The 26,537-nt window shown below is 30.6% G+C and overlaps 1 protein-coding gene across 8 annotated transcripts in view; it reads left to right on the plus strand.

Annotated features, from left to right (window-relative positions):
* LOC148281517 (UNC93-like protein) overlaps positions 1-21,638 on the plus strand; it is a 96,329-nt gene extending 74,691 nt beyond the window's left edge. For all 8 annotated transcript variants that reach the window (XM_088226589.1, XM_088226595.1, XM_088226592.1 and 5 more), the window contains exons 6-10: positions 968-1,163; positions 3,021-3,180; positions 4,721-4,825; positions 9,537-9,699; positions 20,615-21,638. In XM_088226589.1, coding sequence (XP_088082715.1) covers positions 968-1,163; positions 3,021-3,180; positions 4,721-4,825; positions 9,537-9,699; positions 20,615-20,895 — 905 coding nt within the window. In that variant the 3' untranslated portion in view covers positions 20,896-21,638. The remainder of the gene's footprint in view (positions 1-967; positions 1,164-3,020; positions 3,181-4,720; positions 4,826-9,536; positions 9,700-20,614) is intronic.
* Positions 21,639-26,537: the final 4,899 nt, after the last annotated feature.

Consider the following 26,537-nt stretch of genomic DNA (forward strand, 5'->3'; position numbering starts at 1 on the left):
AAAAGGCGCGTGATATACATAAAAATATCGAAAAAATAATTCTGAATTTGTTGCAACAGAGAGGAATGAGAAGATAATATGAAAGTCTAGGGATTTACAGGGCTTATGACCTATCATTGGCTGGCTATACCATTCTGCTTACGTTTAAACATCCACATTTCCTCAGCTCTTCCATCTGTTGATTTTTTTGAAATAAAAGTGCTGAAATTTTTATCATGGGGGTGAGATTTATCCTGAACCAATTCACCTACTAGGCAACTCCTGAAAACAGTTTTCCAATTCGTATACTTCTTTTTTTACCAGTTAGTTGATTCAACAATTTTTTGAACATGTTCAAATGTTTGCCGACAAGCTGAATTACCTCCCTAGAGAGTTATTCAAATCTAAGTTAAGCCCTGTAAATGCCTAGACTTTCATATCATCTTCTCAAAAATGTTTTATTTTTCTGTTGCAACAAATTTAGATCTAAATAACTCTTTAGGGAAGAAATCCAGCCTGTTTTCAAACATTTGGACATACACAAAACATTGATGAATAAATATTTTTTTATTATCTTCATTTTATGCATGTTTTTCTTTTTTCCAAATAAAACCAAAATGATAATTTTTTTTGTTTATTTTGAAATTGTATTATTTAGTGATTTTTAATTATAAATACAATATGTGTTCTTATGCAGTAGGCTGTAAGTTATTGTAAAACTAGCGTAGGATGTAAATAAGTAAGCAAATCTTGCTTTAGATATGGTTGTTGATTACTTTACATAGTATATAATAAATAAATAACTTTATTAAATCGTAATCAATTATTTCTCTTTAAAAGTTGATAAACTCTTTAAAAAGGGTGAGATTTCCACCCTTCAGTTATTGTAACTGAAAAATGTATTTGGTTAATATTCCCACGTAATTTTCTTTTTGCTGGTTTTCATACCTGCTTTTACTACAAAAATTGAAGGTAACATTTTTTTTAGTTTTGAGTGATGGTTCTTCAGAGCCATCAACTGTAAACCCTGAGATCTGCGGAGCCAACTTCTTAGCCAGTACGTCTGGTGATGATGCATTGCAGTCTCAACCGATTGAAAAGATACAAATGATAGCTGGAATCTACCTCGCTTGTATGGTGGGAGCTGTTATCATTGTTGCGGTTGGAGTAGATCCTTTAACAAGGTGGTATTTCATATTTTTTTCATATATTTATTAGTACACTTACGCCTTGGAAGAATAAACAGATGTATGGGAAGAAGTGTATTGAAATAAAATAGCTAAATATATTTAAGCACATTATAAGTTACGTCAGGAACTGTAGCGCAGTTGGTTAAACAGCTAACTATGAAGCTGGCGTCATGGGTTTGATTCCCGCCAGTTGTAAGAAAGAAATCTAAGATTTTTTTTTCTCAATTCAGAGTTGTGGTGTATGTTCCATAAATTCCTTCCATATCCCCTTTTCCCGCCTGCTGAAAAGCCTCTAGAATATAAGCCAAGCAAGTCGTTTCCCTCGATTTTTTTTACAATGAGTAAGTATGCAAACGCGCTAGAATGCAAATAAAAAAAAATATATATAATTTAGAGTTTCAAAATAATACACGAATGTCAACTAATAATAAGTTAACAAGTACAAAATAAAATAAATACACTATTTTAACAGGTTTTAAATGTGTAAATATAATAAATTTAAAAATTTATTTTAGTGGGAAAATAAAAAGTAAATCAATGATTTTTATATTTATATGTATATTTGTACTTAAATACCTATTTTTGTCATTCTGTGAGAACACCTCTCTGTATAAAACCCGTGTCGGGGTCAAAATAATATTTTCCTAAAAACTAGAACAAATAAAATCATTTTAATAGTAGGTAACAGAAGTCGAATTAAAGAAAAATTTGAAATGTGTAAAAAATGATAGTTATGAATTATATTTCAATTTTGTGAAATAAAAGTTTTTAGACTATATTGTGAAGGGGATTTTTAAATATTTGGAGAAACCTGTATTATCTCAATTTGTCGTAACAGAGAGGGAAAATATTTTGGGAAGGCAATGTGGAGGTCTAGGCAGTTACAAGGCTCATGGCCTGTCATTGGCTGGTTTAAGTGACCACTTTTCACGCTGTAAAATTCACCATTATGCCTATATTCAAACATTCACATTTCTTCAACTCTTCCATAAGTTGGCATTTGTGAAGTAAAAGAGCTGAAACCTTTATCACGTGGGTGAGAATCACCCGGCTAAACCAATTTTAGTAGGCGACGCGTGACGTCTGAAAACAATTTTCTAATATTTAAACGTCTTCTTAAACCAATTAGTTTAATCAACAATGTTTTGAGTATATGCAAATGTTTATTCACAGGCTGGAGTTAATAGATCTTATGATTTTAGGATAAGGGAGTTTTTTAGATCTAAATTTGTTGCAACACAGGGTGAAAACAATATGGATATGTGGATTTTTAAAGTGGTGTATGTTAAATGTGGATTTTGACAGAAAAGTGAATGTTACATAGTCAATGAAGTGGCCACTAAACCAGCCAAGTTCATAACAGGTCATAAGCCCTATAAATGCCTAGATTTCCGTATCACCTCCTAAAAAAGCTAAACTCCCTCTCCGTCCAAAAACTCCCTCTCCGTTGCAACGAATTAAGATCTAAATAACTCCCTAGGGAGGAAATCCAGCATGTCAACAAACATTGGACATACTCAAAACCCTTACTTTTTTATTTAATGAAACCTAAAAATATATTGATTTTAACCCATTGGTGAGTGAACCTGAGTTTAAGAATTATTGTTTGGAACATAATTAACATTTAATTTTTTGTAATTTGTAATTTTAGCGTATTGTTAAAATACACGTTAACAAGCCGGTTTTTTTTCTGTAGTATGTTCAACTTGTTGCTATTATTATTACTTTAAAAAAAAGTCTGATTTATTGTTATAAGGAAAATATTATTTGAATTATGTCCCTCCTTTGTATTTTTTCCAAAAGAAAAAATTCCGTGTTCAGAAAATTAATTTGGAAATAATTTAATTTCAGATACGACAAGAACCGTCAAGGATCGGGTTCAGGATTATCAGGACCCGAACTTCTAGCAATCACCATGAAGTTACTGAAAGAGAAAAACCAGATTCTCCTCCTCACCATAACTGCCTGGCTGGGGTTGGGTCAGGCTTTCTTAGGGGCTGATTATACGGCGGTAAATTTTGTGAAATTTCAAATTAATTTAAATAAAATTTAAAGCTTAACTGTAACTGTTATTTATTTTTTCTGCATTTTTACGAAATGAAAAACATTGGTATTTAAAGTGTAAAATCAATTCTAAAAAATACTACGGTGGAGATAAACTTCCGTTACTAAATTCAACACAAGTGAACACAGTTTCTGATACCATTTGTGTATGCAATAGGGTGACAGGAGGCTTTTTTTATAATTTGCAAAACTCACAGGAAAGGGAAACGAAAGCATTATAGTTATACTCAATTAATATTGCGGCTTATGAATTTGTAAATTATTAAGGAGTTAATCGTTTTTTGACAAAAAACATGGCTTTTTAGTTTAACCGAAAACGATAAAAAGACCCTCGGTCTTTGTAACGGTTTTTGGGATGTGGGAGAAGTGCTTTCAATTGACTTTGATTAAAGTTTTTATGATTTGTATATTTTAAGATAAAATATTTCAATACATAGGTTTTATAAAAATTGTATTTAACGGAAGCCTTATTGTATACTATAAATGCAAAATTTACATAAGGTAGTAGCAAACCGGCGGACCTGTAACTCTAAAATTAAAATATTTATTAAAGAAATATTTTGAGCCGGAGTAAAAACGGCATTCTATTTGAATTAGTAAAACTTTATAACTTTCTGTTTTTTATTTTTTTATTTTGTATAATCTTTATACGAAATCATCTCATGTAAATATGAAATTATATAAATTTGAATTACAAAATAATTATAAGTTAGTCACTCTCCAAACACAAGAACTAGTTTTGTTTGGAGAGTTACATTAATTGAATATATAAAAGTAGAATAAAGTAGAAAAAACGTGTACATTTCATCATTTTATGGAACTTTATAAATCAATTAGATAAAAAAATATATTTAGCAAAAAGGCGTAATACGAAATCAGTTTTATTATTTTCGATAAGCTACTATTTTTTTGGTTGAAGATTTTTCAAAATAGTTTTATACACATTTGAAATATTTAATAACACCACATCAATACTGTATAACATCGTTCATCAACATTATTATATAAATTAATATAATGTGAAACCGTGGAATTTTCATTTAAAAAATAAAAGACAATTTATTAAATATTAGTAATGAGATAATTGTATATCATCACTTACTGACTTTTCTATGTCTATCGGTTTCGAGACGTAACCGTTTTTTTCGTCAGGACACTAAGAACAAAGATGGTAATTGGTTATATACAATAAATTACGCACATTTACTTTTAAAAAATACCACAAAGTTAATGCTTTAAACATTAATAATATTTTACAAGTATCCACGCTAAACGGGGTAGAAAGAGCTCTTTTTATATTTTTATGTGCTCGGCAGCATCTGTGGCCCCATAGCTGCTTACGTTCCATATGACAGGTTAGTAGCATTAGAGAAATTGCATTTTATATGATGTCGGAAGTGCATTAGATTATTTCTTCCGTCCCCCAATGCAATGGTAATTTAATAAGCTGCGATGTAATGGTATTCTGAATGCATTTATCTTTCCAGGCGTACGTGGCTTGCGCCTGGGGTACCAGCAATATTGGTTACGTGATGATCTGCTATGGGCTATGTAACTCTATATCGGCAATAGCCACGGGTTCACTCGTAAAGGTAAAACGTCACATTTATTTAAAAATTATCTATTTAAATTATACTCTATTCAAAATTTAAGAATAATGTGACGAGAAAAAGTTATTAGTATACCTTTTACACCTCTTCAATATGCTAAAAACACATCATCATCATCATCATCATCATCATTTCCTTTCCGCACACAATGGTGGATAGGACACTGTAGTGGTACAACAATCGTAGCATATCTTGATCATTTTTTTTACATGAAGATAAGATGATCAGTCTTACGGTTCAGGTGCCAGTCCAGGGACTGTGAAATATTTTAGTTGTAAAAACAACCTTTAAATAAACATTTCATTTCAAACATGTCGGTAATCGAATCCGAGACCTCTTGCATGGTAGGCAAACACGCTGACTACTACAACACAGTAAAGTAATAAAAAAAACAGGAACATATTTAAGTTGTTAATTTTATTATTTTAGAAATACAGAGTTCAAGAATCCAAAGAATTCTTATAATTTTTATAGATCACATTTACATGACTAGGAAATAAACTAAAGGAATGGTCACGGAATCAACTCAAGTTCGTTATTTGATGAAATAAGCTACAATATCTTACACGCCAAAATGTTTTATAACATTTTTCCCAATGTTCATCAGTTGGCAGAAAGACAATCAAAAATGTTCAGAAGAGCTGAAATAAGAATCAATTTCAAGACTTTAATTCGCAAACTTTAACTTCAAAAAGAAATCAGTTAAATTTAAATCTATATTATCAATTAAAAAATTATATTTTTCATTGGATAGGAGTCTAATAGAAAACAATTCCTTAATTCGGTTACCTACTTCTCTTTGCTACTATTGCAATAAAATCTACCATTAAATTGTTCATTTTAACAGCATTTCTTTGGTTCATAAATTTTAAATTCCATTTACCGAGATCAAATTTAAAAATTTATTAAAAAATAATTTTAATAATTTTAATAATTTTTAATAAACTTAAATTAAACGTAGGTAAGTACATATATACACATACCTAAGTTTAATTTCCCCAAAATTGGTGATAGAAGAATAGTATCTAATCTGGTACTTTTATTACAAGATGTAAATAATATTTTTGATAAAATAAATAACCACAAAGTAAGTGCTTCAAATATAAAATTTATAATCTTTTTGATGATCCTGATTTGGTCAAATACATATTTTTCAATGTACGTAATAGGCCAATGCGGCATCATATTCACTTTAGATATATTAATATAACATCTTAGTCAAATTCGCATATTAATTCTCTGTTTCTGAGAATTCACTCTCTCGGGAACAAATACACTAATGACCAAAAAATAGATGTATTTGCTTTAACTTTATCAAAATTCAAGAGCCAATTATTATTCTCATTTTTTAAAAAATAATTATTAGTATTTTAGTTTTTAGTATTTTAGTTCGTTTATGTGTATTTTTTTATGAATTTTTCTTTTTTTTTCATTTTTGTAAATTGTTTAAAACTCTGTATACGTCAATGCCTTTTGAGCGTTAATAAATAAAAAAAATGTGCAAATTGTGATATTTGCAATAATTAGATAAGTAAACAAAAATTAAACAACCATTTAAATTAAAAATTAACCAGACATAAACCTACCAATGTAAAAGTTTAAACACTCTTTACATTATATTTTTTAATTGCCCTAATGGAATTCGCAAAATATTTCTCAGGTCGAAGTTCGAACTTTGTTCGGTTTGCCTGAATGTTTGGTTTATTTTGTAGCTTGTAGCCCAGAATTCTGTAAACTAAATGGAATGCTCTCTTTTCACCGCAGTTGAGAGCTTTTTATCAAAACTGCTTTAATTTGTTGATGCTTTAATTTTCAAACGAAAGTTTGTGGATGTGCTCACTGGGCACCGCTAACTGAAAATTGGTATTTATAACTGAGAACGACTAAGAAATAACAGTTCATTTTATACATAGAGAACTTTTGTTATGCCTATTGACTAACTGTATCAAACGCATTGTCAGTAAAATTATATTTTCAATGAAATATGCCAATCATATTTTACCAAAACGACGCAATTTTTTTATTCAACCACGTAAAATAGATTTTTTTTGCGTTGTCTTACCGTAAGTTAAAAAAGATTCTCGAACATAAAATGAATAGTAACTAAATGTAAATTCAAAAGAAAAGAAAAAAATACTACGAATTATTTCGAAAGCAAACGCCGTACGTCATTAAGATTATTTGCAAATAAATCTATGTTAAATGATTTATTTATTACATTAAAATTATTAAAAGTTCGCCATAAATATGAATTTTGCCTGTAATTAGATGAAACAAGAGGTATGTGAAGAAGAGGCCTCCGTGGTGTAGTGGTCAAGACGCTTGAATCACACATGGAAGGTTCCGGATTCGATTCCCGGTGAGAACACAAAAATCAAATGTGATTTTTCTCAAGCCTGGGTGTTCTGTGATGTAATTCACCACTGTAATTGGGCCTCCTGACCTGTTGTGGTGCAGAAAAAGATTAAAAAAGAAAACAGTAAGATTCGACTGGATTCGGCTTTTAGGAGGATTAACTATTTATTAAGAATTTAGTCGGCCTCGCGGTGTAATGATCAGTGCGTTTGCCTACCATGCAAGAGGTCTCGATTCACGATATGGTTGATTTGAAATATTCATTTGAAGGGTATTTTTTATTGTTTGATATTGCGCGATTTATACAAAAAAATAGTTTTAAAATGACAAAATCGTGTGATTTCCTGATTTTTCGTGCGTTTCACCGGACCACAGCCTTAACAGTCAGTCACTTGAAGCTTTTTCTAACAAAATCAAATTTTATGATGTACGTACCAAGGAATGAAAATGTACAAAATATATGATTTAATGACATCGACATTCTCTGTCGTCCTCGTGGTGTAGTAGTCAGCGCGTTTGCCTACCATGCAAGAAGTCTCGGATTCGATTCTCGATGATTCCCTGATGTAAAATATTTTATTTAAAGGGTATTTTTACACTGGAATATTTCATAGTCCCTAGACTGGTACCTGAAGCGTAAGACTGATAATCTTACCTTCGAGTAACAAAAAAATAATCAAGACACGCTGCGATACAAGTTTTATTAGAAACAGCTATTAAACATAATTTTAAAAAATTTGCACCACTACAGGCCAGGATGCTAAATTACTGTGATAAATTGTAGGACAGATAACCCAAATATTATGTTTATTCTTTTACAAAGTCATATTTCCTCACTTTTTGTATACTTATTTTTAGAATTTTTGAACTTACTTTTACATCAGTATTTTGTTGTAGGTATCTATCTACGTAGGTTAACCCGTACCAAAATAAAGAGGAATTTATTTTTTTGAAAAAGTATTTTTTATAAATATCACCAAAATATAATTGATTTTTTAAATATTTATTTATTTTACGGAAACAAACAATCGACAACGATATAATAACATAACAAAAGATACGGTTTAAAGACAGACCAGCGAAGTTTCTAAATGAAAATCATACATATTGAATTGTGGTACAAGTGAGAGTAAGTGTAGAGGTGTGTTTGTGTGGAAGTAAGTGTTCAGGTGTGTGTAAGTGTGAGCATCATTAAATATCAAGTGGGATCGTATCGCAGCTAGAAAAAATGAGTTTTCATTTATTTTTTAATAAATTAAGGGGCGTGTTAAATATATCAATAGATGAAAAAAAACATTTTAGTTAGAGCAAAAACCATAGAAAAAAGAGTGTTTTGCTAAGTAAGTGCTACAGACTGACAGATGGAATAAATACTTATTTTTTGTCACGCGAAAGGGGATATTAAGATACCTTTATTTAAAAAATTTATTTATTTACATTTTAAGATTTATTACATTACAAAAGAGATAAATAACATTTTATGGAAGGAAATATCGAAGTCAAGGCATTTACATTTGGTTTTTGTCTACAACATCTTTGTAAGACTCAAAATACTGTTGATTGAATTTTGAGAGTTAATCTACGGACGTATTTTTTCGTTATATAAACTTAATATTATGTTATCCAAAAAAAAAGAAAGCAATTTACAGCTTATTTAAATCAGTGATTTTTTCAAATAAAAAATAAAAGTTTTTGAATAAAACAACTTTTTTATTAATAAGGGTTCAAAAATATACTTACCCATAGTAAAAAAACAGTAAAAAAATAGGTATTTTATAAAAAAACAACTCTTAAAGTTGATTAAATGTTATCTTTCTTGCTTAATAATCTTTTTTTAATATTTGAAAATAATGGATTTACTTCTTTTTTTGCTTCGAAGCATATGATAAAAATAAACATGAATATTTACAGAGAAGACTGGATTCCACTCCCAAGGTTATTACAATTTATTGCAACAAAGAGGGGAATTGTTTTTGGGTGAATGGTACGCATTGTACAAAGTTGACTTGAACCAGATAAAGACTTTTGAAACCCATGTAAATGCGTTGACTTCCATAATATACTTATTAAATATTCACCACTCAAAAATGTTTATCTATTTGGTGTAATAAATTTCTATGAACCGTCCAACCAAGCGTATATGTTTTAAGTAAGTCAAAAAATGGATTTAATAAATCTTTTAAAATTGTAATGCGGTTATAAATAAAAATAACAAAAAAAAATTGATCCGAGTTTGTTCATGCGATCCAGATTTCATATTTCATTCGCTTTTCATTTGCGAGTTTTAGTAAAAACGTAATTATAATATTATGACATGTTGTTTACTATTTAATTTCAGTTAACTGGGCGACTTCCCGTGGTTTTATCCGCCATGATTCTCCAAATCGGTCTTATAATCTCCCTTCTCGTGTGGCAGCCACGGTCGGATCATATCCCGATTTTCTTCGTCATTTCCGGTTTGTGGGGGGTCTGTGATGGAGTCTGGCTGGTACAGATCAACGGTAAGATTAGGATAAACATGCTTCATTATTTTTTTATGTAAAACCAAAATAAATATAACCCGTTGTAAAGCGTATTAAAAATAATAATAATCGTACCCATAAAAATACAAAATAATATATATTTTAATTATAAATCAGAACAAGTCATGAAATGTAACTGTCAAAAATTTAGGCTTATATTTTTTTTTACTACATACGATTAATCGTTTTAATAAATTTTAACGTAAAAAATAATAGATGTACTAGTATCAACAGAGAAAGATAATATTTTATAGAAGTTAATATGCAAGCCGTTGCATTTACAGAGCCTTATGACTTGCTTTTGCCTAGTTAAGATATTTTTTCAAAAGTTTTGACCTTTTTTTGAGGAAAAAAACATGTTTTTATACAAAAATTTTAATTTAATCACCCTCATGTATTTTGTCATTTATTTGTGGATAACTCTCTCATTTGTCGAAAAATTAAATAATGATGTTAAAAGTCACTGTTATTCTCCACAGGCAAGATAAGAACGAAGTTAACTAACTAACTAACTAACTAACTAACCATCACGCCATTTCCCCAGAGGGGTAGGCAGAGAGGATAGAACGCCACACCACTCTGTCCTGGCACACTTCCTTTGCTTCCTTCACATTCATACATCTTCTCATGCACGCACGTCGATTATTCCGACTTTTCACATGACCACTTTCAAGAATTTGTTGTACTTGATCATGCCATGTCTTTCTCGGCCTTCCTCGACTTCTACAACCAGACACATTCGCATCATAAATCTTTTTAGCCGTTCTTTCATCATTCATTCGCTCCACATGACCGAACCATCGCAAAAGACCATTCTTAATTTTGTCGATAATGCTTAACTCAGCCTTGCATTCTGCTCTAATTTCGACATTTCGACGAAGTTTATTCTAGCTAATCTTTTACCTCAAATAATATAGTCACGTTCTGAGGAAATGACGGTTCTAGTACTAAATTATTACAAGCTGCACGTTTAGTTCGTCAATCTGGGGTTCCCCAGTCATTACCCTACAACCCTTTAACTTTTCCTCGACGAGACGGGGTACAAAAAACACCCGAATTTTCATTTTATAGAATTCCTTTATTTCAACGCTTTCTAGCTGCAAGACGTTTGTTTACCTAGCTTCCATGTGTACATGTCATTTACTATCAAATTTCACAAATCGTCCATACTGTGCTGTAATCTAGGTCTTACCTATTGTACACAGTTTTAAAAATAATAAAAGTAAATGTTTAAATAACGTAAATGGAAACTAGATTCATATCGTCAATTTACTCTGAAGCAGCAAAACGTGATGTTATTTTGCTTCTATCTGTTATTAAATTCTACCAGAATTGGAAACTATGAACTAGAATTCCAACCATACATGCGCTTTGAAGCTGCAAGACGTTTTGGGATACTATTAATTGAATTGTTCTTTTGAGATGATTTTCACACAAATGAAAACCTTTTAAAAATGAAATATTTCATAGAATTTTCAAGGCTATGGTTGACAAAAGATACTAAAAAAACTGTATCAGCGCAACTGAATAATATATCAATAATATTTTGAGTTTGTCCAAATTTTTGTAGACAAGGACTGGATTCAACTCCCTGGGGAGCTGTTTATATAAACATATTTCAACAGAGATAAATAATATTTAAAAGAAGGTAATATAGAAGTCTGGGCATCTACAGGGCTTATGACCTGTCAATGGCTGGTTTGAGTGGCCACTTTACACACTGTGTTACATTCACCATTCTGCCCATATTTGAACATCTATATTCCTTCAATTATTTTATCTGTTGATGTTTGTGAAGTTAAAGAGCTGAAAATTTTATTTATGCGGGTGAGATTCATCTAATTGAATTATTTCACCTACATACTCGGCATAAATAAAGGTTTTAGCTCTTTAACTGAACAAACATTAACAGATGAAATAATTGAATGAACATAGGGGTTCAAATATGGGCAGAATGGTGAATGTCAGACATTGTGCAAAGTGGCCACTTAAACTAGCCATTGACAGGTCATAAGCCCTGTAGATGCCTAGACTTCTTTATTACCTTATCTTAAATGTTCTTAATCTCTGTTGTAATATGTCGATATAAACAGCTTCCCAGGGAGTTGAATCCAGTCCTTGTCTACGAAAATTTGGACAAACTCAAATTATTGTTGATAAATCCACCTGGCACATGAAGAAGTATAGAAATTGAAAAAATAATCTTTTCAGGCGTTGCCTAGTATGTAGGTGAAATAATTCAGTTAGATGAATCTCAGCCGCATAAATAAAGGTTTCAGCTCTTCAACTTCACAAACATCAACAGATGAAAGAATTTAAAGAATATAGATGTTCAAATATGGGCAGAATGGTGAATGTTACACAGTGTGTAAAGTGGCCACTTAAACCAGCCATTGACAGGTCATAAGCCCTGTAGATGCCTACACTTCTATATTACCTTCTCTTAAATGTTCTTCATCTCTGTTGTAATATCTGAATAGTATATGACTGTAATGGAAAAAAAAAATTTTTTATTCGAAAATTAGCTTAAAATGAGTAACATCGAAAAACTCAAACGTAAGTCGTATTGCTCTGTCCGGCATCATGTAATTGTTTATGGTGTGTTTAAAGAAGTTTTACTTATACTTTACTTAAAAGTATGAACAACAACCGATAAATATTTTAAATTTCACAATTTCACAGTCTGCAAGCATTTGGACACAATCAAACATTGTTGATAAATATTTTGTTTAAGATCGTACAAAAAGATTTTTGTTTTGCAAATGTTTTTAAGATCGGATGACGTCTGATGCCAAAGCTTTCATCTTTTCAAGACATTAGGAGTTCTTCTACCGCCATCTCTACTGTGAGGTCTATTCCCAAACTCACAGCGCAACCGACCTCTAATCCAATTGTTTTGGAGAAGCCCAAATACATCAGTTTTATTAGGAGTATCCGTCTCCAGCCTGTCCGTCCACGGGAGCTATTTTATTTTTCTCTTACCCCTCAGTTCCTCAAGAATGATATGTCGATGGGCATTCCCTTATCCGCCACCCGGGGCGCGCTTTTTAAAGGAATGGCTCCCCCGAGAGACTTAACAATTTTTATAAAGTGGTTTTATTAGTTATTATTTTTATGTGAAGAGAATAGAACACACCTTAAAATATGTGGTTTAATTGAAACATCACTTTGTTCTAAATGATGTTAACTTTTCGACGCCATTTTAAAATGGGTTGCCAATGCAAGGTTTTCCACATTTCCCCGAGATTCGATTAGCGCCGTGCCTGAAGGGTTGAATAATGAACTCTATTCCCTAATCTTTATTATGTATGCACACTAAAATTAGTTAACAGCCTATAGCATTTACTCTCTGAGCGAGTTTTGCTATGAAAAGATAGGAATGCTGTAAAACCTAATGATCTGAGACGTTATTAAATACTGTAATACCGACTTGTATTAACATATAATATGCATAAACATGTATATTAAATTCAGCTTTTAATATGTGTGGAATACGAAGATAATAATACGTACGATATTAAATGCTAACATTTCACCGAAGATACGCTAAATTTAATAATTATAAAAAATAATGTTTGTAATGGATTCAACCCCCCCCCCCCTCCACCCCCTTAGTGAGCTGTTAATATTAAAATATTACAACAGGCATGAAGCACATTTTACAGAAGGGAATATGGAAGTTTAGGCATCCACAGGGTTTATGACCTGTCATTGACTGATTTAAGTTGCCACTTTACATACTGTGTAACATTCACCATTCTGTCTATATTTGAACACCTATATTCCTTCGACTCTTCCATCTTTTGACGTTTGTGAAGATAAAAATGTGAAACCATTATTGTTGCCGGTGAGATTCATCTGGCGAGGACTGGCTATCGATACAGGCTACTTTCCATCTCGAAAATATATCATTCGTTCGAGAAAAATCTAATTGCTAAACGACAAAGCTAATTGAAAACATAACTAATTTCTTCTTTATACCACACAAGCGGAGCCGCGGGTATAAGCTGGTATAAACATATCATATATATATATGTACATAAATAAAAGTTCGCTGGAGAGTGAAACAAAAAATATGGTGAAAAGAGGGAAAATATGGCCATTGGAAATAAATCTGTTCTAGTGAACCGAACCCCCGAACGTTACTTTTTTTTTGTAACGATGATAATAAAAATATTTAAAAAATCATAATAATAAATTGGTAAATTTTTTTATATTTTTTTTATTTTTCTTAAAATAGTACAAACATAATAAATGAATGCCCTAATATTAACTTATATCTAATTATTATTTAAACATATACTAATTATTAAAATTTCTAAACAATATACGTACACTTAAAAAGAAAACTTCTATTAAAATAACACGAATAAGATTACTTTTTAAAAACTAACTTATCTGCTAAACACATGTTTTTTTAACTGACATTTAAATGAAATAATATTTTTTTGCTCTCTTATTTCTAATGGTATTTCCTTATAATATAACTGTACAGCTCGGTGCATCAAAGAGTTTTGAGTATTTATTTTCCTACGAAATGGTAGTCTTACTTCATGTTTATTTCTTGTTTTATATACGTGTTCACATTGATTAGAAAAAATCCTTTGAGTCAACTCTTTTGAGGTATAACCATTAATCATTTTATGAACAAATAACATAAGATTTGAATATATTAGTTGACGTACTGTCATAACTTTTGCTTGTTTCAGCATCAACTTGGGTTTCTGTACAAAAAATTGGTTCCAAATAACCCCCTTCCCCCCGCTTTACTTTTTTTTTTGTTCCACTCTACGGAACATCCTATATATATTTATCCATATATAGATATAATAAAGACTACTTATAAGTTTTGTTATTAACATTAATTTATCATTACCACCAATCTATTTTCACCGATTGATGCATAAGGCACTGCATTGTTAAACCAATCGTAGTGTATCTTGAACGGCTTTTCGTTAAATGAAGGTTAGATAAATAATCAATCTCATGCTTCAGGTCAAGGGACACAGAAAAATATTCCAGTGTAAAAACACTTTTTTTGATCAATATTTTATATCGACCATATCGGAAATCAAACCCGAGATCTCTAGCAAGATAGGCAAACACACTGACCACTATACCACTACGCGGACAACATACTTACAATAATTTAAAATCTTTTTTTAAACCTCGACAAAGATGAAACATACTGGTTTATAATTGAAATTGTATGGATGTGTTTTTTTTACAAAATCCGTATTTTCTTAAATTTTAGATTAAAAAATTATTCATAAACCATAATTTTAGTTTTATCTCGAAGTTTCTTTGAAATTTCATCAATTTTCTAATTGACGAACATGGAAAGTTTTTTGCTGCATCTGATCTTGTGCTAACTAATTAATCTTAATATTTTCACTTTAAAAATAGCCTTTACACTAATCTAATTCAACGAATACAATAGCAACGTATTTCAAAAAGACAATGTAGTGAAAATAATCAATCTTGCTTTGTTTAACACGAGCGTAGAATATTCTGATTAAAAATCCCCGACAAATTAAATCAATATTGCTTTAATCCCGATAGCATTTAATCATTCCTTTAAAGCGACAGGCAAATCCGATGTTTAAAATCATGAAATAAAAATTAATTTCCTTTTAATCCTGCAAAACCTGAATTTATACAATGGGGAGTTGTAAAAATTATTTGCTATCAGAGAATTATCAAAACATCTTTGTTATATTTTCCTTATAGTTGAGAAATTATTACTGTACTTGTTTGAACATACATTAAGTTGTAAGATTGTTTTTTTCATAATTGTGTAAAATAAAAGCCAGTTGCAAATATACACCAAAATTAATTTATTAAAAATAATATAACAATTTTAATGAAAAAATGTAATACAAATACATAAATTAAAACATATTTCGTCACAAGCTAGTTGAAATTGAACCTGAAATAATGCAAATAATGACAAAAGAATTCAAGCCCGTTTTATAATGGAAGTTTTACATATATCTTCAATGTTATCTACAAACTAAAATAAAGTTTTCCGTATAAATAAAAAATTCTTGACATTTTTTTCTAAACATGTTTAGTAATAGGTTACCGATGAAGATACTTTAAAATTTTATACAAATACACACATTTTTGTAAATAAATATCGATTTTACTTTATACCGTCTCAGTATGTACCTTTGAAAATAGTGTTTGTTATTGCGGCCCAGGATCTCTAACGAGAGTCAAACTGTCAAATCAAAGTGTAAATTCCATTTCAGGTGACATTCAGGGTTGCAACCTTGCTACAAAAAATACATACCATAGAGAAGATTGCCAGCAATTAGAAAACAGAAACCAGACATTATTATATGGAAAAAAATCGCAAAGTTGGTGAATGTTTGAACAAACATACGGTCTTAAAGAGTTAACAACATCGCACAATAGTCATTTTTATGCAAGAAACTTGTCTGTTTAGTTCAGATATTAAAAATTATTATAACAGGCTCAACAATAATTAGCTGAGATAAAATTTTTAGCTAGTCTTAAAATAAGAAAAAAAAAATTAAGCAGAAGTTTTATTTGTATGTTTATAAAGCAGTTCTTGAAATAAATAAAAATTATAAAATATAATTATAAGTTATTTGATCTGTATATTTATTAAAAACATACACATCATAAAATTATTTTTAAAATAAATATTTTGTATTGAAAATGTCGGGAATTGAACCCGAGACTTCTTGTATCTTGGCAAATGCGCTGACTACGATACGGACAAACGATTAGTGCATGGTCAAAAGAACGCGTTACAACATATCGAATTATTTTAATTATTTTACCTATCAACACAGCAGCTCAATTACAATGGCCGCACTTGTCGGTTAAAACCGACGCGGTAAAAGTTTCTCTCCGTAATTGTTTATCGTTTTACCAATTCTAATAGAACATTTATCGATATAGAATAATCATGCTTTTTTATTTATTTATTTATTTAAACGCCTTGTAGGCTTATACATATTTAAATTTATAATTAGAAATCAAACACTGATTTGAGTCTACTGAACACTCTATTTTATTTTTACAAATATAAACATATAAAAAAAAAACTTCGTGACAATTGCACACTAAGTTTTTCTGGGTTATTGTGCCGTGTGTCGTTCGTACTCTCTACCGACGTTTCGGATCGCGTTACAGCGTCCATCATCAGGGTTGATGTTCCTGATGATGGACGCTGTAACGCGATCCGAAACGTCGGTAGAGAGTACGAACGACACACGGCATAATAACCCAGAAAAACTTAGTGTGCATCTTAACGGCCGTGAAAATCTAAGAAGTTTATTCGTGACAATTGTTTCGTTCGTTTCGACATTCGTTTGAAAATGCCCTAATAAGGCGAAACAATTGTCACGAAGTTTTTATTTTTATAAGTTGATGTTTGTAAAAATAAAATAGAGTGTTCAGTAGACTCAAATCAGTGTTTGATTTCTAATTATAAGTTTAAATATGGAGTTCTACAAAAAAACACCAAATCAATCAATCCCCTTGTTGAAATATATACTTTGTATATCATAAGTAAGGTTAAAAATATCGCAACTCCTATATAAAAAACATCAGTCTTATGCTTCAGGGACAGTGAAATACTTTGGTAGAAGAACTCCCTCCACATACCCGAAAAAACTGAAGCCATGGGTCTTCCTATTAATTTCGTTCATTCGAAAATCAACGTTTTTTGGCAATGAACGATTTGATTATAATTAAATTGGAAAATTGTTTTCAGGCGTTGCCTAGTAGGTGATTTGGTTCAACCGGATGAATCTCACTAAATATAAAGGTTTCAGCTCTTTTACTTCACAAAAGTCAACAGATGGAAGAGTTGAGGAAGTGTGGATGTTCAATCATGGGCAGAATGGTGAATGTTATACAGTGTGTAAAGTGGCCACTTAAACCAGCCAATGACAGGTCGTAAGCCCCGTAAATGCCTAGACTCCCATATTCCGTTCTCAAAAATGTTTTCCCTCTCTGTTGAAATGAATTTAAACAAAACACACCATCTAAACATTTTCATCATAAAATGAAATACTCGTAAACCTTGCAATGTGTATAAACGGACAAACTGAAACTCGACTTGTGTTGACTTTGACATTTGGCGTTAACTATAAACGACAACTATAAACTAATTTAATTCAGCTGTGATCGGTCAAATAATTTAAGGACTTTTTACCGACGCGACGTGATAAACATCTGTTATTGAGCTACACGTCAATTATTAAAGTTTTTATCTCACCTCTAAATACTGAATGAATTTTTTTTTTCCAGCAAGTCGAGACATAAAATTAAAACCCGAGTTTTGTACTTATAGAAAGTGACTATGAGACTGTAATAAAATAAAAAAAATAGTTTATAGATCACTGCATTGATGAAACAAAAAAAAAATACCAACTCGGTCATCGTTAAGTAAGATAGAAAAGTGATAAGTTTTTCCAGCAGTGCGATTCTAAACGCTCTCAAGAGAGTTGAGAAAACGTTGCAAGCGCGTTGTTTAAATACTTATTACGTGCTACCAACGCCTTCTTGTCCCCTAGAGAGCGTTCAGAATCTCACAGTGGCACTGGTAAACCGAAATTAATAACCACACGTTCAACTTTAATTTTACTGTAGTATTTCATAGTTTTCACATTTCGTACTGACACCTGAAGTGTAGGACTGATCATTTTACCTTCGTGTGATAAATAATCTATGTATGTTGTATTTTATGTACATAATAAATGCCGTATTCACTATGATAACTTATTGTTTTTCATATCTTTTCATAATGAAAAAAAAAACAGATTATTTTATACAGTATTTTAAGGGTATGATTAATTCGAATCCTTTGAAATAAACTAAATTGCTCACGTGCTTAAATATTTTTTTAGATGTTTGTTCAGTCTGAATTATTTTATACGGTAATATTGAGAAAGTAATGTTGATTTTCGCTTAGAAAATTTCTAATATGATTTTTTTTATGGTTACAAAATTTTGTTACGAAAAGGACCAAAATTTAATGTTTATGTTTATCTTTTACTTAAGAAAATATTGGATTTGTTTTAACGTAGAAATAAATTGAATTGGATATCAAAATTTATTGAAAGTATTAACAAATGTACTAACAAAAACACTTTCGAAAAATATTTAGTGAAAATTGAGAATAAGAGTATTTTTTACAAACAAACCATCATCCCTTTTAATCGTAATGGTAGAATAGAACGCCATATTATTTGGTCTTGTGTTTTGTAAAAAAAATGTTTAAAATGATTTCAAATTTTCAAAAAAACTACCAACATAATTTAGCTTATTATTTATTATACGTTTATTAATATTTATTTTTCTCGATATGTTTAGTACTTAACTAATGCATGCATACGTAAATATATAAATGACTAGGTGAATTTATTTTAAATGACAGTCACGCTTAAATTGGGAAAAACGATTATAAAACAAATTAATTATTACTAGCAAGAATCATTCGATTGTAGCTGACTGTTACATGCTAGAAGATTTAGCCGTCTCGTGAAATCGGCCCTCCGTGCATCCATTTACTGACCCTACGGGTCACAATTAATAGCCCGTTCGGGCCTTGGTTGTTTAGAATTTCAGGTATTACCATTTATTTTTTGTTTGGAGCAATCGAAGTGTGATGAAGATGAAAATGACATTTAAAATAATGTTACCAGAACCACACAATACATTTTTGTATGCATATCAGATATCCACACAAAAAATAATAAGTAAGCAAAAGTAATCATTAATAATGCTTCCAAAATTACAGAAAATATTTAGATATAAAAATATCTAGGCAAAAATTTGGTTACTCGGCGAATTTAATGTAATACGGATGAATCTACTATTCAAAAAATGCTACCGACACCACACATTCAGGTTTATTTAGGGTAATATTTGAATACAGTTTCCATACAACTCACCCGCGCTCTGTCAATTTAAAGACAATCAAATATTAATTACTGATTTGCATATAATGGAAAACATATATAAGCGCAATTAGCAAAGGCATAATCTGATTTGTGGAATTTCAACTAACTGATTATTGTCCTGTTTTTGTAATACTAAATAATAAACACATAAATTTTTCAGTGTTAAGCGTTTCAAAATTACAATCTAGCCAGTGTTTCGTTATATTTCTTTATTTTTATTTTAAACCTTAAAAGAAAATGACTAAGTTCTCTAGCGGACTTATTGCTTAGATCAAAATCATCTATCTCATCAAAAATCAGACTGGTCAAACACAGAATTTCTCAAAAATTAGTACAAAAAAAATAACAGCTTCTTTTTAATGGAAAGAATAAAGCTTGCTTCTATCATAAGCCTGATGAAAGTACGAGTACATTATTTAAAAACGAAGGGAGGTTAGGGTTCTGAGGATACAATATAATATTTCCTTTCTCTTCCTTTATCTCTCCTCCTTTCCCCTTTCCTCTTTTTTCCTTTTTCCCATTGAGTAACAGTTTTGTTTAAGGTAACTTAAAAATAAATGCGTTAATATTTTTTATATATCTGTAGCTTTTTAATCTTTTGTTTCTATTGTATATGTTTTGTAACTTGAATTATAAAAATAAAACTATGATTTTATTGGATGGTTAGAAGAAATTACCATTTGGTTATAAGCCCGCCAATGTACAAATAACATTATGTACAAAAAAATAAATATAGTTATGCTTCAGGCGGTTCTTAAATGTAGCCAAGTTTTAATTTTATTCTTTTAAATACATTATTATATTTATATGTTTATATATAGTCAGTGGGAAAATTACTGTTTTCCTACAATTTATGGTCTGATATAGCTATCAGTGATTTATTTATTTACATAATGTTTTATTAACTTTTTTTGTTTTTTTCTGTAACAATTTTTTAAATTATTTTTCAGCGCTTTGTGGAATACTGTTCCCGGCAAGAGAAGAGGCAGCTTACAGCAACTTCCGCCTTTGGGAATCTCTTGGATTTATCATCGCCTACGTTTACTCTCCTTACTTAAGGACCTATGTCAAGCTTTACATTCTCCTGGCTGTACTCATCGTTGGGATGGCAGGTTATGTTGTCATAGAAGTTACAGAGATGAAAAAATGGAGGCTTATGAAGCGGACAAAAGAAGATGCTCAAAAAGACACCATGGCGAGAACAAACGACGGTTTTGATAAACAGGAATAATATTTTCTAAACAACATGTCTTTTTTTATTTAAATCTTTCATGTCCAGATAAAGAATATTAAATATAATAACTCTATCCTATTAAACATTTTCTAATGATTTCATACCTATAGAAAAATGATTTGGTGGCATTTATTTTTAGAAAATCGTGGTTAAAAAATTCATAAAGGATAATGAAAGTTTATTGGAAATCGACAATCATTACAAAAATCATTAACACATTAAAAAATCATTAACCATGTTTTTATACAAACATTGTAAGTACGGACGTATGCAAAACTTCGAAATTTAAAAAAATATATCGATGCCACGTGACACGCAATAATTCATATATTTTTTACTTCAAATATCAAAGAAAATGGATTTTGCAATGAAGAATATTTTATTGGAACACAAATTTAAAAGAAAAGCATATCTTTGACCAGCAACTAAAATCACACAAATGTTTTTAAACGTAAAATTATTGATTTCATATTTGTACAAGTAAATTAAATATAAGCTTATGTAGGGTTTAAAATTGACTCTATCTGTTATTTTTTTATATCCATAAACATTCGGTTTAATCAGTATTATTTTATTTTTATGAAAGAGATTTTTCTTGACTACATATGTATGATGTATAAATTTATTAAAAATGTATATTTTTGGAATATAAAAATAAAATTATTTGACCCAATGTCAATGAAACTATTTTACACTACTCGTTAAATAAACTGGGGGTGGGGGACACCAATAACTAAAAATACATTATTTATTATTTTACATTAATATGTTTTTTTATTTCTTGGATGGATAAGGCGCAAAACACATTATCTAAGAATATTTTAAAAAAAAATTACTTGTTTTTATGTGTTTTACTTTTAATAAAAAAAATATTTAATCAATTCTAACTATGCGGAAAAAAAACAATGAAACCTGTTGTGGCCAGCGGTTCGATTTACGCGATGATTGTCCCTGTCAAGAAAATGATGATCCGGTGCGTTTTTCTGACTTATCTTTGAATATTTATCATCGCTGCATTATGCTTACAAAACCACACATATCAACCCATTAAAGTGATTATCAAAATGCGGATCATAGTAGATGCCATTGAATTCAAAAGTCAGTTTCAATATCTTTTTTTGACTGGTGAAAATTTGTCGGGTTGAACTGCTGTAATTAATATTGTATGATTTTTTTATTGAGTGAAAATAACTAAACGTCTCGCTTAAAATCAAGTGTATAATGACTCAAAAGTACTTTTTACATGTATCGGACGTTATTGTATAACACCGTATTTCGAAAAACTGTTTTACAAAAAGTCGAAATAAACTGAGATTTAATAAAAAATACATTTTTTAATTAATGTAATTAGATACAATTGAAAAAAAAGGCACTGCTTAAAAAAAAAACTAAGGCATTTCTTTTTGTATTTTATGTGCCTGAAAATGTTACACATGCTATGAACCTAGCTATGAGGCACCCAACATTTTTTTTTTGCACCACAACAGGCCAGGAGGCCTAATTACAGTGGTGAATTACATCACAGAGCACCCAGGCTTGAGAAAAATCACATTTTTTAATTTTTTGTGTTCTCACCGCGAATCGAACCCGGAACCTTCCGTGCGTGAGTCAAGCGTCTTGACCACTACACCACGGAGGCCGCCTATCTATCAACCTCACTTTAAACCGACCTATCTTAGACCAAGCGCAAGGCACTACTAAAACAAAGCAAGTTATCGATACGTCAGTATTTTTACTTCAGCTAAGTACTGAATGGGAGAAGATAAGACGTTTTCAAAAAAATGTTGAGGAGTAAGCGTTTAAAAATGTGTCGGGTGTCATGCGCCTAGGTTTATTGACGCAGGGTTAAAACAGTGACTTATCCTAAATTATTATTGAAAACATTTTGTACGTATTTGCTACCAAACCAAATGTACCTGATAATTATTCCATTGTTTGTGGACTTGAAGTGTGGGACTGAACACCTTACCTTTATGGCTTAAATGACCAAAATACTCCGCATTTGCCTTGCTCATGCAGTCTCTTATGCGCCACTGGGTGCGAAAGGAGTAGTAAAGATTTAATTTATTTTATTTTATTCGTAATTTTAACAGCTATTACATTAAAATTTCCATCACCAAATCGATACAATCATTTGAGCCTAAAAATAAATTAAATAAACATCATTAATATCGTGTAAACATTTTTAAAAACATTGAAAATTTGCCCTGAATTTGCAATTCGCAAAATTTGTATTGAAGATATGCTCCGATTGATAAGAAAGTCTAATTTTCTTCATTGAATTTAATCAATACTTTTAAATAGCCGTATGTCATGACTCGATGGCTGGTAAGAAACCTGAATAATCAAATCAAGTAGAGATAATTCCGTTATGTTGTATTTTTGAGTTTTGATCCCTAAATTCTGGGTTTGATTCCTGGTAAGGTGGTAGTGAGATATTGATCTTAAAGGTTGTTAAAACTGCAGTTTTTTTATTATTTCTAAACTGGCACCTGAAATGTAGATGATTAAAATACGCTGCATATGGTTTTCTATTGCAGTGCCTTTTGCATTACTGGGTGCGAAAATTATAAATATTTATTGAAATGACAAACCCAAATATTTCAAGTTTTGGGCCCTTTTTAAATATCTTTTTAACGCTTTAAGAGGTATTCAATAGCTAATATATATTTATGCCTTTTTATTGGATGAGTTATATCTTATCTTCAGAAAAGCTGTACATGTGATTTCAGCAACTATTTTCAAATGTCATTAATTAATTTGCAATGAAATTTTATAAATTCTGAACGCATCGACGAAAGTTAGTATTGTAACGATGGATTCAGTATGCTTACAATCATAGTTTCATGTTACTTTCGTGATAAAGGAGTACAAAATACACCTGTGTTCGTTCAACGAAAGCAAGTTTGCGAATACTTTCAAAATCAAACCGATAGAAAAAGACTTATTTTCCTACATTCAGTCCCAAATGAAAATATTTAGAAATGATAAAAAAAGGCTCGGAAAATGGATAACTTGTATCTAACACCAGATGCTTGTAAATTTATTTACAACTTTCAATACAGAGTATCAAATTATATGTCATTTAACATTTTAAAGATAAGTTAATACGCCTTTGACGTTTATTGCAACAGAGAGGGAAAACATTTATGGGAATGAAATCGGAAGCCTAGGCGTTTGCATGACTAATGACCTGCCATTGGCTGGTTTAAGTGGCAACTTTACACACTGTGTTTCATTCACCATTCCGTTTTTGTTCAAACACCGACATTTTCTCAACTCTTCCATCTAGAGGCCTCATTGGTGTAGTGGTTATAATATAATATGTGTAGTGGTTCCGGGTTCGATTTCCGGTGAGCAACAAAAAAAAAAGATGAAATGTGATAATTCTCGAGCCTGGGCGTTCTGTACTGTTCTGCTGTGATAAAAAATAAGTAAAATTCGTCAAATTAATTTGTTGACCTTTGTAAAGCAAAAAAGCTGATACTTTTATCACCAGCCAATGACAAAAGACAAACAGGGCGCACAGCGAAGAAAAGGATTGAGGAACATAAAAGAGCGTGTAAACTTGGGCATCCTGACAAATCTGCAATAGCGGAACACTTTATAGACACCGGACATTTTTTTTCATTTCAACCAAAATGTTTGCTTTAAACCCAGTAGTTACAGAGCACGAATAATGAAAGAGGCAATTGAATTACACAGACCACAAAATAACATAAACAAAGACGACGGGCTGAAATTAAACTCAACATGGTTCCCAGCACTACATACTTCAAAAATGAATAAAAATGTGCCTACTGCCAACTGCGACACGGAACAAATTACTAGTATTTAAACACACACTTTTTTGTACAACACACTCAATTTACCCTGAAGATGGCTCCTGCAATGGTAGCCGAAACGTCGGAACAAATCCAACACACTTGGTATCACCCAAAAAATAAACATATTGATCGCTGAATTCTTTGTTCTTCAGGACACCGAATATCAGATAAATTAACCTATGGGCGGCATCGTTTCGAGGATAGTGCGCGATAGATTTAAGTCATAAATTTGGTGAAATCTGCCACATGTCCAGTACTAAGCTGTCGCCTGTTCACTGTTAATTTCCCAATCCGCCTTTGGATCGTGTCGAGTGTTAACTGTGGGTATATTATACTGTACACTTCCAGCTTACATGTTATCTAGCGAACAACTTCATTGTTACCACGGTGGACAATAATATATACACTTTGCATTAGGTAGAGCTGTTACAGTCCTTAATCATTACAACAGGTACACTTTTTTTAATTATCATCTTATCCCATGTCCGCTCTATATTTTGATCTTTTTTACGAAAACGACACAATTAAAAAATCAACTTTTTGGGAATATATTCATAAACGTATGACTAGATATTTGTTTTTTTTATCGTTTTTAATTTTTTTTTTAATTTTAAAATTTTTAATTTTTTAGGGGGTTTATTATTTTCTTTATTTTTACATTTTATTTTTAAAACAGTTGAGAACCCCTAAGCTCTTATCAGAAGACAGTTAGTATTATACCTTAGGCATTCAATATACATTGTAATAATCTCAACAAATGTTAGGCTTCATGTTACGTGTGACTAAGGAATTAAAAAACATAGGCACTTTGAAGTTGATGTATACTTCATGAGTGAGAAGCCAGTTAGAGTATAACTCTACAATATGGACTCCTTACTACAATTGTCACCAAAATTTTCTTGAAATAGTCCAAAAAAAATTTTTACGGTATATAGATTTTAAACTTAGAATCAGTCATGAATTTTTAAATGACGATTTTCTACTAAAAACATTAAATTTGTTAAAACTTAAATCGTTAAGTAGAAGAAAAATTAAAGACCTTTTAAATTTATTCAAAATTGTTAATTCAATATGGGATTGCCCTGAACTATGATCTCTTATCAGCTTCAAGATGCCTGGAAGAATGACAAGATAGGTGCCACCGTTTTGTAGCAACAATTCACGGACAGTGTAAACAGACTTCATGAACTCGGCAATAATTATTCCCATGTATATGATTTACGAGTATTTAGTGTAGGGTATTGATCCTATATAAAAAACCTTTTGAACTTTTCAAAGATGGTGAATGGTAATTATATTTATTTATTTATGCATTTCATAATACATACACTTTTTTGTTCACTTTGCCTAGCTGTGTGAAACAGTACTAATGATTTTCTTGTTGTTTTACTGTAGAACGTTTTATTATTTAAACCTTCTACTGAATATGCTGTATAGTTTTTAGGTTATTTTTTTCAATATAAATCTGGTTTATTTTTAGTGTATTTTTTTTTATAAATCTTGGGTGTAGGGAAATTCATGTTTTTTAAAAAAAAAACATTAAACCAAATATGTTAATATTATAAATGTTTGTAAAAGGCAGATTTGCCGTTTATGTTTATAAAATAAAAAAAAATAAAAAAATAAATCAATGATTTATGATTTTTGCTATTTCGAATATACTGCGTTATCTTCATTTTTATTGTTAATTTTTTTTTTTTATAGTATGACAAGTATTAAGATCCCAAAGTTATTATTTGGAATAATTTATAAAACAACTGTGTAATATAAATATGTACAAATATATTGTTATTATATTATATCATAATTTTG

This window comes from Micrasema longulum, unplaced genomic scaffold, assembly GCF_059751315.1.
Source record: "Micrasema longulum isolate JH-2025_06_02 unplaced genomic scaffold, ASM5975131v1 h1tg000444l, whole genome shotgun sequence".
Classification (NCBI taxonomy): Eukaryota; Metazoa; Arthropoda; class Insecta; order Trichoptera; family Brachycentridae; genus Micrasema; species Micrasema longulum.